Source organism: Diceros bicornis, chromosome 5 (genome assembly GCF_020826845.1).
Source record: "Diceros bicornis minor isolate mBicDic1 chromosome 5, mDicBic1.mat.cur, whole genome shotgun sequence".
In the NCBI taxonomy this organism is placed as follows: Eukaryota; Metazoa; Chordata; class Mammalia; order Perissodactyla; family Rhinocerotidae; genus Diceros; species Diceros bicornis.
The window spans coordinates 24528269-24540643 of NC_080744.1; the positions used below are offsets into that span (position 1 = coordinate 24528269).

Below are 12375 nucleotides of genomic sequence, written 5' to 3' on the forward strand. Positions count from 1 at the left end.
CCCGCCCATAATTCCACTTCCCCTCCTGGAGGCTGCCAATGTCAAGGTCGATGTTTATCCTTTCAGATTATATATATATGCACATGTACGTATGTCTATTAGATATACGTGGCAGTACATTATACAGGCCCCACTTCACAGGAAGTGGAGCCGTCTGACCACAGCTGATCCACACGAGGGCACTCTCAGGCATTCTGACTGGGCCCCACCGGCTCTTGCAGCTGGCACTTCCTTCCGCTCCATTTGGAGGGATCTCCAACCAAAGACCAGCAAGAAGAAACCCAATTCTCCTTTCCTGCTGGTTCCCTTTGCTTCTACCTCCAGTCCAAGCCTTGGTATTCCCATATGCCCCTATCGACACTGGAGAAGCAAGGTCTTTTCTGTAAGAATAATAGTAACAGCGAACACATTTTGAAGACTTCTTAGCTGCTAAGTGCTTTCTTTACATGCATGATATTTTGTCCTCACATGTGTCCTTATGCTGTTTTATCCTCATTCTACGGATGAGGAAAGTGAGGCTTGGAAAGGCTCATACTTAGAGCCACATACTTAGAAGGTGGGACACAATATAATTCTGACTTGAAAGTTTGTCTTAACTCTATTGCTACAAGGCCACCTCTTCTGCTTCAGGTAATCAATGTAGTTATCACACCATTTACAAGTCTAAACGCAGTTCTCCCTCTCTTTGAACTCACAGCCTACTCCATTCCTTTACGACTGTATCCTTCGACTACCCTCATTTCTTCTTTGCTCTTGGGCTGATCATTCCAGCTGCCACCAGCAAGGTTGCCGCCTTCTTTAGAGAAAATCTAGTCCAGTCCTTCATTTGCAATCCTGATTTCTTCTAAGATATTTACTTGAAATAAAAATAACTTGAAGTCTCAGGATCCAAATATATTTCTGTCTGCCCACCCATTTATTTATAAGCTCTGTGAGAACAGAACTGAATTTCATTCATTTTTATGTCCTCATAGCCTAACAGACCCTCAGTAAATGCTGACTAAAAGAAGCACTCAACACCTCTGGCCAGCTATCGAGCAGGCCCAGTCAGACGTTTGAAGATAATGGCAGTGGCTGTTTAAGAAACAACGACTGATTTGGAATAAAGGTTCACCATTAGTCTGAGCACCCAGGAGAACAGAGCTGCTGGACCAACACAAATTATATTGGGTCCAAAGCTGTGTACCTCAAGGATCTTCTCAGACCAACACCACAGAGCCAAAGAATGGCAGCTCAAAGTGTAGACAAGAAAACAGAGCTTTTACCAGAAAACCTCAGGCCATATAGGTTGACCTTGAGTTTATCTCTTCTGTCAATGACATATTGTACCAGAGTGAGGAAGACAGTTTTAAACTGCTAGACTGTAACATAAATTCATGTTACATTATTTTACACCCTAAGAAATGAAAATATGTCCATAGATTACACCTGTATGTATAAAATAAGAAAGTAGGGCCGGCCCCGTGGCTTAGCGGTTAAGTGCGCATGCTCCGCTGCTGGCGGCCCAGGTTCGGATCCCGGGCATGCACCGACACACCGCTTCTCCGGCCACGCTGAGGCCGAGTCCCACATACAGCAACTAGAAGGATGTGCAACTATGACATACAACTATCTGCTGGGGCTTTGGGGAAAAAAAGGAGGAGTATTGGAAACGGATGTTAGCTCAGAGCCAGTCTTCCTCAGCAAAAAGAAGAGGATTAGCATGGATGTTAGCTCAGGGCAGATCTTCCTCACAAAAAAAAATAAAATAAGAAAGTAAAACTCAATATCACTTTAAAAATGAGTCCTGGCTAAATAACATTGTTATGGTTAATACCGGAGTTAAAATGCAAACAGGAATGAATTGTGCAATAGTAAGTTAGTATATGTCTCATTGTTTATTTCCAACTTAGTCACTGGTGATTTTACAGTTAAACTCTCCTGCTGTTTTAAATTTAGAGATTCCATTTCTACTCCAAGATTCCCCATTTCAATACTCTGAAGATGTTAACTATTACTATAAAATGTTTTAATCTTACATAACCAAGTGGATAAGAGAATGGACTCTAGAGCTGGACTGCTGAGGTTCTAATCCCAGCTCCTGGGTTATTATCTATGTGACCCTAGGCAAGAGTCCTATTCCCTCTCTCCCTCGATTTTCTCTTCTGTAAAATAGGCATAATAATACTCCCTACTCTTATGATGGCTGTATTGTATGAATTAATATTTGTAAAACTCTTACAACCATACCTAGCACGTCGTTAAGTGCTACATAAGATCAGAAGGGAAGCTAGAAAAAAACTAAACAAAACTTCATGTTTTTTTCACTAATGTAGAAAAAAATGAAAGAGAAAAAAGCCAGCTCTGTACCCTTCTTGGAAGCTCCCATTCAAACTCAAACCCCACAGTCCCAGCTCCAAGAAAGTTGTGTGCTCATTCATTTAATAATTTGAAGGCCTACTATGTGCTGAAACTGACCATGAATCAGACACAGCCTCTGCCCTCCAAGGGCTTAGTCAGGTTAGAGAGCAGAACTCGAATCCACTTTTTTACAGATGAGAAAACTGAGGTCCAGAGAAGTTGTGCCTTGCTCAAGGTCATGCAGCTGAATAGCACCAGAGATGAGACCAGATGCTATGCCTAACCGCAACTCTCAGTTCAGAACTCTCCCCAGTGGTCCACCCACCCTTTTGAGCGCCACAGCTCAGCTTCTATCTTTCATGAACTCTTCTTTGCACCTACCCCCACCCATCTCCCAAACCTCGAGCCTAGGGTTTAGAAAAGAAAATTGTGAGCCCTGAAGAGAAAGTCACAAGCTGGGCGTTTTAAATCTTCCCCTGCAAGAAAAGGAAAAGTTACCCTCCCCCCCCCACCCCCGGCGTGTTAACTCTTCCTGTGCCGGAGAGGTTGAGGCCGTTAAAAAAAAAAAAAAAAAGGCCGAGGGGTCTCACTCAGGACCAAAAGCGTGGAGTCCCCGCCCTCTGGTGCAGCAGCAGCGAAGACAGATGGGGAGCCACCTGTCAGCGGGCTGTGGGCGGGGGCCGGGGCCGCGAGGGCCGCGGGACCGGAGGGTGAGCGCCGCTGAGCGCACGCTCAGAGCAGACAGCTCGCAGGAGGCAGGAGATGATGGTCTAAGACCCGGAGGCCTGAGAGGGGGGGAAAGGTAGTCACGGAGGCACAGCTACGGGAGGTGGAGGATCCTGGAGGTGACAGCAAGGAGAGTACGCAATGGCGTGGGGCGGCTGAAGCGGGCCCGACGGCTTCGGTGTGGACGCCGGGTGGGTGGGAGACGGGCCCCGCCGGGTCGGGAGGTGCCATGTCTCGAGAGCGGCCCCCCCGAACCGACATCCCCCGCAACCTGAGCTTCACTGCCGCGCTGACAGAGCGCGCCTACTACCGCAGCCAGCGGCCCAGACTCGAGGAGGAGCCGCAGGAGGAGCTAGGCGAGGGCGGGACGCGCCTCGGGGCCCGATCCCGCGCTCACGCTCCCAGTCGAGGCCGCCGGGCCCGCTCTGCGCCGGCTGGAGGCGGCGGCGTCCGGGCGCCCCGCAGTCGCAGCCCGGACACCCGCAAGAGAGTGCGTTTCGCCGACGCGCTGGGGCTGGAGCTGGCCGCCGTGCGCCGCTTCCGCCCCGGAGAGCTGCCCCGGGTGCCCCGCCACGTGCAGGTGCAGCTGCAGAGGGACGCCCTCCGGCACTTCACCCTGTGCCAGCCCCGCGCTCGCGGCCTCCAGGTAGGCGCCAGGGGCACGCCCCTTCCCCGGCACCTCCCCTACCCGGCCGCGGCGGGCAGGTGGGAGTGGATTTAGCAAGAAACACCCGTCTCCGTTCCCCGGGCTGGCCCTTGCTCTTCCCTTTTGGGGTCCCCATTGGCGAGTAACTCTAGGCCACTCCCCCAGCCGGGCCGCACTCTGACGGCGGCGCGCGGGGGCGGGCCTCGGATTGGCCCAGTGCGTCGCCCTGACCCCGCCCCCTGTCTCTCCCCTCTCTCCGCCTGGGCTCCCTCCTCCCGCTCCCTCTCTCCCCCCAGGAGGCGCGCGCCGCCCTGGAGCCGGCCAGCGAGCCCGGCTTCGCCGCCCGCTTGCAGGCGCAGCGCATCTGCCTGGAACGCGCCGAGGCGGGCCCGCTGGGCGTGGCCGGGAGCGCGCGCGTGCTGGACCTGGCCTACGAGAAGCGCGTGAGCGTGCGCTGGAGCGCCGACGGCTGGCGGAGCCAACGAGAGGCGCCCGCCGCCTACGCCGGCCCGGCCCCGCCCCCGCCGCGCGCCGACCGCTTCGCCTTCCGCCTGCCTGCGCCGCCTATTGGGGGCGCCCTGCTTTTCGCCTTGCGCTACCGCGTCACCGGCCGCGAGTTCTGGGACAACAACGGCGGCCGTGACTATGCTCTCCGTGGGCCCGAGCACCCGGGCAGTGGCGGAGCCCCGGAGCCCCAGGGCTGGATCCACTTTATCTGAGACGCCTGCGGCGGACGGCGGAAAAACCAAAGGCAGCCGGGGGCTGGGGGAGCCTGAAGATGTGGCGGGGAGGAATGGGAGAAACCGAGATTGGCGGGGAGCTGTCCGAGAGAGTCAAGTGGAGGAGGGCGAGGAGGATGGGAGAAATCCAAGGGGTGTGGGGCGTGGGCGGAATCAACGAAGGTCGGGAAGACTGGGGTGGGAAACGCTAGTTGGATGTGAGTGGACGGAGCCAGGACTTAGGAGGAAGAAGACCGGAAAGGGCGCTGGGAGATTAGAAAAAAGCAGAATAGGGATGATGATGACTTCCTCTTCCAGAAGTGGGCACTGGGAGAGGGTGCCTGGGTTCGTCAGGCCTAGGCATTCGAAGCTTAAGGTACCTCTTTGGGATTGAGGAGGTATTTTGGGTGAAGTAGGAGCCCACCCCGGTGAAGTCATTTAGATTGCTGGCTCATTCCCTCTTACCGCATTTGCCACCTCAGGTCCCCCAGCCCTGCCCATCCCTGCTGTAACTCAGCCGTAATTGCCTTGCTTAGGTTCTAGGAACTTGGCCATTGCTCCCAGTCCCTGGCATTATGATAGGATTCCCTTGTCACCCCTGATGGTCCCTGGCCTCAGTCTCCGGGGACTGCCTGGGGAGTGAGAGCAGGTAGCAGTCAGAGCTCCTTCCTCCAACCTCCAGGCAGCCCTGGGGATTAAAATGAAGGCAAAACCAACTCCAGGCCTGTTCTTGGGGCCAAATAATGCAGCTCCTAAGAGGCTGGTACACTCAGGGGCTTCCAGAAAAATGCCTGTCTTGCCTTTCTGGGGTGCCTTCTAATGACCTCTAAGCACTTTATGGACTGTATTTGAAAAGGGACAGTGAATCACGAGAATCACTATTCTGATTCTTTCTGCCTCAGAAGAAAAGGAAGTCATTCACTAGCTGCATAACTTTGGGCAAGTTGCCTCACTTGGAACTTGTCCCAGTTTCCTCCTTGGAAAATTGGATTTGGATTAGGTGATCTCTTAGGGCCCCTTCTTGCTTTGACATTTTATGCTCTGTGAGTGGCAGAGTGTGGACTGAAGCCACACTCTCCAACCTACAGTTTGAGTGCTACAGTTCAGAACACACAGCACACCCAGTGTCTGAGGATGGGTCCTGCAGTTTTTGACACAGATGTTCCAGAGCCTAGGAAGCATCCCATAGTCAGCCTGCATCCTCAGGGTATTCCAGGGCCTCTTTCAAGCCACAGTTCAACTTCTGTCTCTTGCTTTTTGCTCTTGCCCTACAGACTTCCAGCCTGGGTGCTCTGAGACAACTTGGGGGAGGTGTCTCTTGGAGAAAATGATGCTTGGGAGCCCCAAAGATGAAAGGAAACAATGTTGCGGGCTCTCTTGAGGATAAAGGACTGTGGGTATAAGAAATGGAAAACATTTCAAATCAAGAATCAGGCCGGCCTGGTGGGGTAGTGGTTAAGTTCGTGTGCCCCACTTTGGCAGCCCAGGGTTTGCAGGTTCGGATCCTGGGCTCGGACCTATGCATCGCTTATCAAGCCACGCTGTCGCAGGCATCCCACGTATAAAGTAGAGGAAGATGGGCATGGATGTTAGCCCAGAGTCAATCTTCCTCAGCAAATAGAGGAGGATTAGCGACAGATGTTAGCTCAGGGCTAATCTTCCTAACCAAAAAAAAGAAAGAAAGAAAGCAACTTGAAAATTAAATGGCACCAGAAGATGGCAGTATGCTCCATACCCTGAATGAGTGAAATAGGAAAGCTGGACTCTTGTACCCATTCACATTCATGCCTTAAGTCGCTCCTCCTGGTTAACCTCTGCTGGTTGTTTTTCCTTTCCTCTTACTCTATTCCTAAGCTCTGCTTTTCTCTTTCCTTGTCCCTCTTTCTCATCACTTTCATTTTTATTTTAGCATATTGGGTATTTACCTTCCTTTTCTCGATTTCCATTTGCCTCCCTCTTCATCCTTGTTGATCTCTGCTATTCCTTCTCCCTCCAGAAGGGGTGGAGAACCTACTTCCTTTTCGCCAAGACCATGGTTGGTCCACCTTCCTCTCTCAGGCTCCTTCTTGACAGTCTTCTAGAAGGGAGAAGAGGAAAAAGAAGCAGTTCCTGATGCTGCAGATGAACAGGAGCTCCCAGGTAACCAGCTCCCCATACCCATGTGTGTTACTGATTTCTCAGAGAAAATTTCTGGATCCCCCTCTTCCTTATCACTGAGAGTGCATGCACACGTGCCCATACATGCATTCAGAATAGAGCATGGGTCTTGTTACCATGCCCCTCCTGTCCAAAGCCTTAATCCTTTAAAGAAGAATGGCTGAAAGAGAGGAACCCCAAGTCATTCCTCAAACAAATGCCCATTTAAACATCATCTTTATCTGGTGAAGAAAACAAAGAATTTCACATGTCTTGTGGATTGCCTTCAGGTCAAAGTTCCAGCAGAGTGAAGAGAGAAACTACTGGAAGCCACCAAACAGTGCACTTTTTAGTCATCAGTGAAGAGCCCAAGGGAGGATAATGGAGAGGGAGACTGGGTCACGGCTCAGTGTGTAATAATCTCTTGCTCAATGTATGCATTACTGTTATGTTGTATTAACAATAATAGTTTACATTTACTTACCTGCTAAAATCTGGTGTCTTATAATTCTCAAAACAACTCTTTGAGTTGAGTAATACTATCCTTGTTTTAGAGATGAAGAAACAGCTCAGAAAAGCTCAATAATTTGTTCAAGATCACAAAGCTAATAAGTGGCAGAGCTAGGATTGTGAACCCCAGGAAATCTCTAGAGCCTCTCTATATAACCATGATGTTATATTTTTTTCCTTTAAAAACAAAATTTAAAACTTTGCTTTGCCGTATTATGTCTTAATAGGAAAAGACCATAGTTTCTAATTGTGTTCTGCCTTCCTGTCCTCCCAGTCTCCCAAATGGTTGGAGAAGGCAAAGCACTGAGGGTCCCATGCTTCATCTGCTCTTTCCGGGAGCTTGCTGTTGTCTCCTGTGCCAGTGTCCCAGCTCTGTAAGATCAGCAAGGGACCACCCCGCCTACCTGCTAGAGAACTTGGGAACCCATTTGAACTCTAGCCTTTCCATACATTGGGATTCCCTCCTGGCCCTAGCCAACCCTCCATACTTGTTGGTGTGCCACACCCCTTCCAATCCCCCACTAGCCTCGAAAAGGCCAGTTCTCTAAAGTTTCTGCTAGGGCCGGCCCCGTGGCTTAGTGGTTAAGTGCGCGCGCTCCGCTGCTGGCGGCCCGGGTTCAGATCCCGGGTGCGCGCCGACGCACCGCTTCTCCGGCCATGCTGAGGCCGCATCCCACATACAGCAACTAGAAGGATGTGCAGCTATGACATACAACAATCTACTGGGGCTTGGGGGGAAAAAAATAAATAAATAAAATCTTAAAGTTTCTGCTAGAAGGGTCCCCAACTAGGACAACTGCTGGATAGTCTGTGCTTGGGCCCCTTCTGGGAACCCTGGTATTGAGTGGATAAATGCAAACTGGTTAGGGGCAGGGAACCCTGAGCTTTTTCTCTGTAAGAAGTACCAGGGCTCACCCACTCCCCATTCTCAGCTGTATAGACCAGCACATGAGTCTTCTGGTTTTTCCCATATAGAGCTGCGCCAGGGCCTGGGGGTAAGCTGATAGTCTAATCTGACATGGGAAACACCAGGAGTTTGGTGGAATCTTTAGAGATGCGTCATGTGTTAGGCACTGTGGTGGGGACTTTCCTCTAAAGGCTGATGACTGTATGAACAGGAGCAATTTAGGAGGTAACATGTCAGCCATGGACTGGGAAGTGCCATAGAGAAACCATTACCATGGTCAGGGGCTTGGGTCCTTGAAGCAACACAGCAGGAACACTTGCCCTTTTCCCGCATCCAGACCTCAGATGTCTTCCCACACCTACCTGATAGCCTTCCTCCTCCTCCTTTGTTTCTCTTTATGAATGTAGCTCATTATTTCTCTTCATAATAAGCCTCAACTCCTCAACTTTCCAATCTAACTCCCACATTGCCTTGCTTCTAACACCTGTGTTTCTCTGCAGCTCCTCTGGATCCTTGCAATTCGCAGGTCATAGAAACAGACCTGAAAAGGCTTGTCTTTAGAGATCATTGGGTCCAGGCTCCCCTACAGATGAGGACACAGGTCCAGAGATGAGAAGTGACCCCAGCAAGGTCAAAGAATTGGTTAGTGCAGCTCAAGATGGGGCTTAACCCCAGGCCTCCTGACCACATCTCATTCCCAGGCTACAAAACAGCCCATTACACAGACCTGTGGTTTTTCATGGCAAGAGATAACATCAGAAATGTTTCATTTTCTGCTACTAGTTTCCGTTTTCTTCCCCAACCAGGCATAAAGAGAAATACAGGCACTTGTAATTTTCTCTGTGTCCCCAGCCTTGGCACTTCTTTTGGTGATATTGCTAAAGAGTGAAGTTGCTAAAAGGACAGACTAATCCACCCACTGAATAGCTAACTTGGAGAGGAAATGAAAGGTTGCTATGTGAATCCCCCAAAACCACTGTTCTCATCAGGCCCTCCCAGAGCCTCCCCACCCGCTTCATAGGGCAGCCCTATGTTCACTGGGCCCCAACCCACTAGTATTGTGCCTCACTTCAGCTTCCTCATGTAACTGCCCTCCCTTCTGGATAAAAGACCTCGTATTTGAAATAAAGTTAAAATATGAAACGAAAGTATATCATAAGATATTGAGAAATATTGTTTGTTTTGGCCTGAGGGTGGCAAGAAACCCAGAGACAAGATTCCTCCCTCCCGCCCCCATTTCTTAAAAGTCCTATTCCCTGTCTGCCAGAGTCCTCTGGCTACAGAGAAGTTGGGTGGGAAGGAGATATGGAGGAGTTGGGCAGCCCTGTATAAAACACTCCAACAGGTCCCACCACCATCTTGGGTAGCGGTAGTGCAAGTTACCAGGGCCCAGCGCTTGAGTTCCCTGGCACCCAGCACCAGCTGCGGGGCCAGTGAAAGGGAACAGCTTGGGTAAAAGCCCGTGCTTCCCCTTGGGTGGGGGCCTCTTCTTCCTTAAGGGGCCTATCTAAGTTACATTCTGCTCCTTAAGCACCAGAGGGAAGAGCAAAGCCCTTTTCCCCATCAAGGGCAACCCTAAAGCAAAGGACAAAAAATAAGATGGAGAGGAAAAGCAAGGACCTCTGTCTAATCCAGAATGGAGTGATAGAAATAGATTTAAAGGGAGGAATCCTTGAAAAAGATCAAATTCTCATGTAGTATTGACTTCCACATCACCTGAATGATGAAAGAATCCAATTACCCACAAAGTAATGAGACAACGTTCCTAATAGGGAAGCCCTAACCCGAGAAGATGCAGATGCCTCATTACATCATAATGGCCAAGTTGTGATGTCGCCGCAGAGCACCCACTCTTTAGTACATGTTGTAAGTGAAACCAGATATGCTGAAGGGTAGACTCAGCATGAGGAGCAGGCACCCAAGGAGAGGTAAGGGGGGGCTTTCCAGGGTTCTCTCCATGGCTGACTGCCTAGGGTCCCTCTATGGCCCTACTGTCTTTACAGACCTCTCATATCTTAGTTTGGCTGTAGGTTTGTCTGAAATCCTTCCACAAACTCCTTCATTGCGTCTTTGCTATCCCAGATCCTCAGTACTTGCAGTTTTGATTGGTCAGCCCTCAGCTCTGGTACTGGAATTGGCTAAGGGCACAAACATGGCACAGAACACTGGAGCAGGGTTCCCCTAATTGAGGCAGAAACTCACTGTATCCATTTGGGTAGTCCCGGGGGAGATCCAAGTTTTTGGGTGCCTGAAGAATACAACTTTTGGAGCCTTTTTAAAGAAAAATAAATACATTTGGCACAAAAGTAAATGTTTTAGAACGAGAAGATAAAAACGTTACAATTTTTTAAAAGCTGACAAATCCTAGAAAATCAAGAAAAATAACAAATTTTGGGCCGGCCCCGTGGCCCTCTGGTTTGGCAACCTGGGATTTGTAGGTTTGGATCCTGGGTGCAGACCTACACACTGCTTATCAAGCCATGCTATGGCGGTGTCCCATATACAAAACAGGAAGGTGGGCACAGATGTTAGCTCAGGGCCATTCTTCCTCAGGAAAAAGAGGAGGATTAGCAACAGAGGTTAGCTCAGGGCTAATCTTCCTCACCAAAAAAAAAAAAAAGAAAGAAAAAGAACAAATTTCAAAAATTATCTTACCTGGCAAACATTTTTTCCTACAATTTTGTTTTCGGCTACATGCTCTTTGATAGCCTTTTCATGTGATTACTATATATAATGTTTTCTATAAAGAGTGTAGAAAGGTAATTCGGTCTTCTACATAAGCATTTTTTAAAAATTCTTGGGGCCAGCCCCATGGCCTAGTGGTTAAGTTCAGCACCCTCCACTTTGGTGGCCCAGGGTTCAAGGGTTCAGATCCCAGGCACGGACCTAGACCAATCGTTAGCCATGCTGTGGCAGCAACTCACGTATAAAATAGAGGAAGACTGGCACAGCTGTTAGCTCAGGGCTAATCTTCCTCAGCAAATAAATAAATAAATAAATAAATAAATAAATTCTTGATAATTTAGAAAAATTTCACCTTCACACTTTGTAAGTGATAAGGTCACATAATTTTTAAGGATTTTTGTCAAACTTGGGGAAAAAACTCTATCAAATTTCTATGGTATATGTGGTGTAAGATTTTGGAGCATTTCAAATTTGCAGTGACTAATGTCATATGCTCTGAATTGTTGACATTAGGAGTATTCTTGGAAGCTATATGTATTAGTTTGCTAGAGCTGCCATAACAAAATACTGCAGACTGGGTAGCTTAAACAACAGAAATTCCCTCACAGTTCTAGAGGCTAGAAGTCTGAGATAAGGTGTCAGCAGGGTTGATTTCATTCTGAGATTCCTCTCTCCTTGGCTTATAGATAGCCACCTTCCCCCTGTGTCTTCACATGGTCTTTCCTATGTTAGCGTCTGTGTCCAAATTTCCTCTTATTATAAGGACAACAGTCATATTGGATTAGGACTTACCCTAAAGACCTCATTTTAACTTAATTATCTCTTTATAGACCCTGTCTCCAAACACAGTTACATTCTGAGGTACTGAGAGTTCAGACTTAATAACATGAATTTGGGGGAACTTAGGTCAGCCCATAACACTATACCTACTATTTAACTATTCATAGAAGTAACTGCAAACCACAAATGTATACCTCCCAAACCCAGACTAAATGTATCCCCAACTCAACTTCCTTAGCCAATCCCAAAATGCCCGTGGACTCTCCAGTGCCGCCTGACAAAAGGGGAAGTGTGATGGAGGGGAAGTCAGAAAGGAGAGAGACATCAATCTTAACCAATTGCAGTTTAAATATATATTTTTTTAATTTTACAAAAACTGACCACATTCACACATTGCTGGGACTCCTCCAGTGCTGTGGAAGAGGTCTGTGCAAGGAAGGGCCCTGAAACTTCAGCTCCCTTAGCTGTAGGGTCCGTGTGCCTCTGGTCAGTCCTGGTAATATCTGAGCCATGCAAAGGGAGAGAGAATTTTCACCAAAATAGGAGATTAACATAATGAGTCCCCATTCTTCAGCACTAGTTCCTGGAAGAGCTGGAAGGGTTATTGTCTTGCTAAAGTTGGGATCCTTCCCTCTCTGATATTGTTAGTCTGGATCTCTTCCTGTCTTCCGCTCCCCCACCCCAGTCCACTCCATCTTGTAAAGCTTTAGGGTGAAACCCACGGAAAAGAATGAGGCTTCAGCCTGCACTCCAGAACTGGGGCAAAGGAATTTCTTCTCCTTTGTCCTTTTCCCTTTTAGGAGAGGAATTCTCCCTCTCCTAAATTTGTCTTTGATTCTGCTCCCTACTCCTGACCTGGGAGTGAGTGTCTTTCCGAGACAAGAAAGGTGTCAGAGCTGTCCACCTTTCATAATTCCAAGGCCATG

General features: G+C 48.9%; 1 protein-coding gene across 1 annotated transcript; it reads left to right on the plus strand.

Moving 5' to 3' along the window:
• The first annotated feature begins 3054 nt into the window (after positions 1-3054).
• On the plus strand, positions 3055-6519 carry PPP1R3E (protein phosphatase 1 regulatory subunit 3E). Its single transcript, XM_058540938.1, has 2 exons — positions 3055-3712; positions 4009-6519. Exons 1-2 carry the CDS (start codon positions 3296-3298, stop codon positions 4429-4431), a joined length of 840 nt encoding a protein of 279 aa, XP_058396921.1. The 5' UTR covers positions 3055-3295; the 3' UTR covers positions 4432-6519.
• Positions 6520-12375: the final 5856 nt, after the last annotated feature.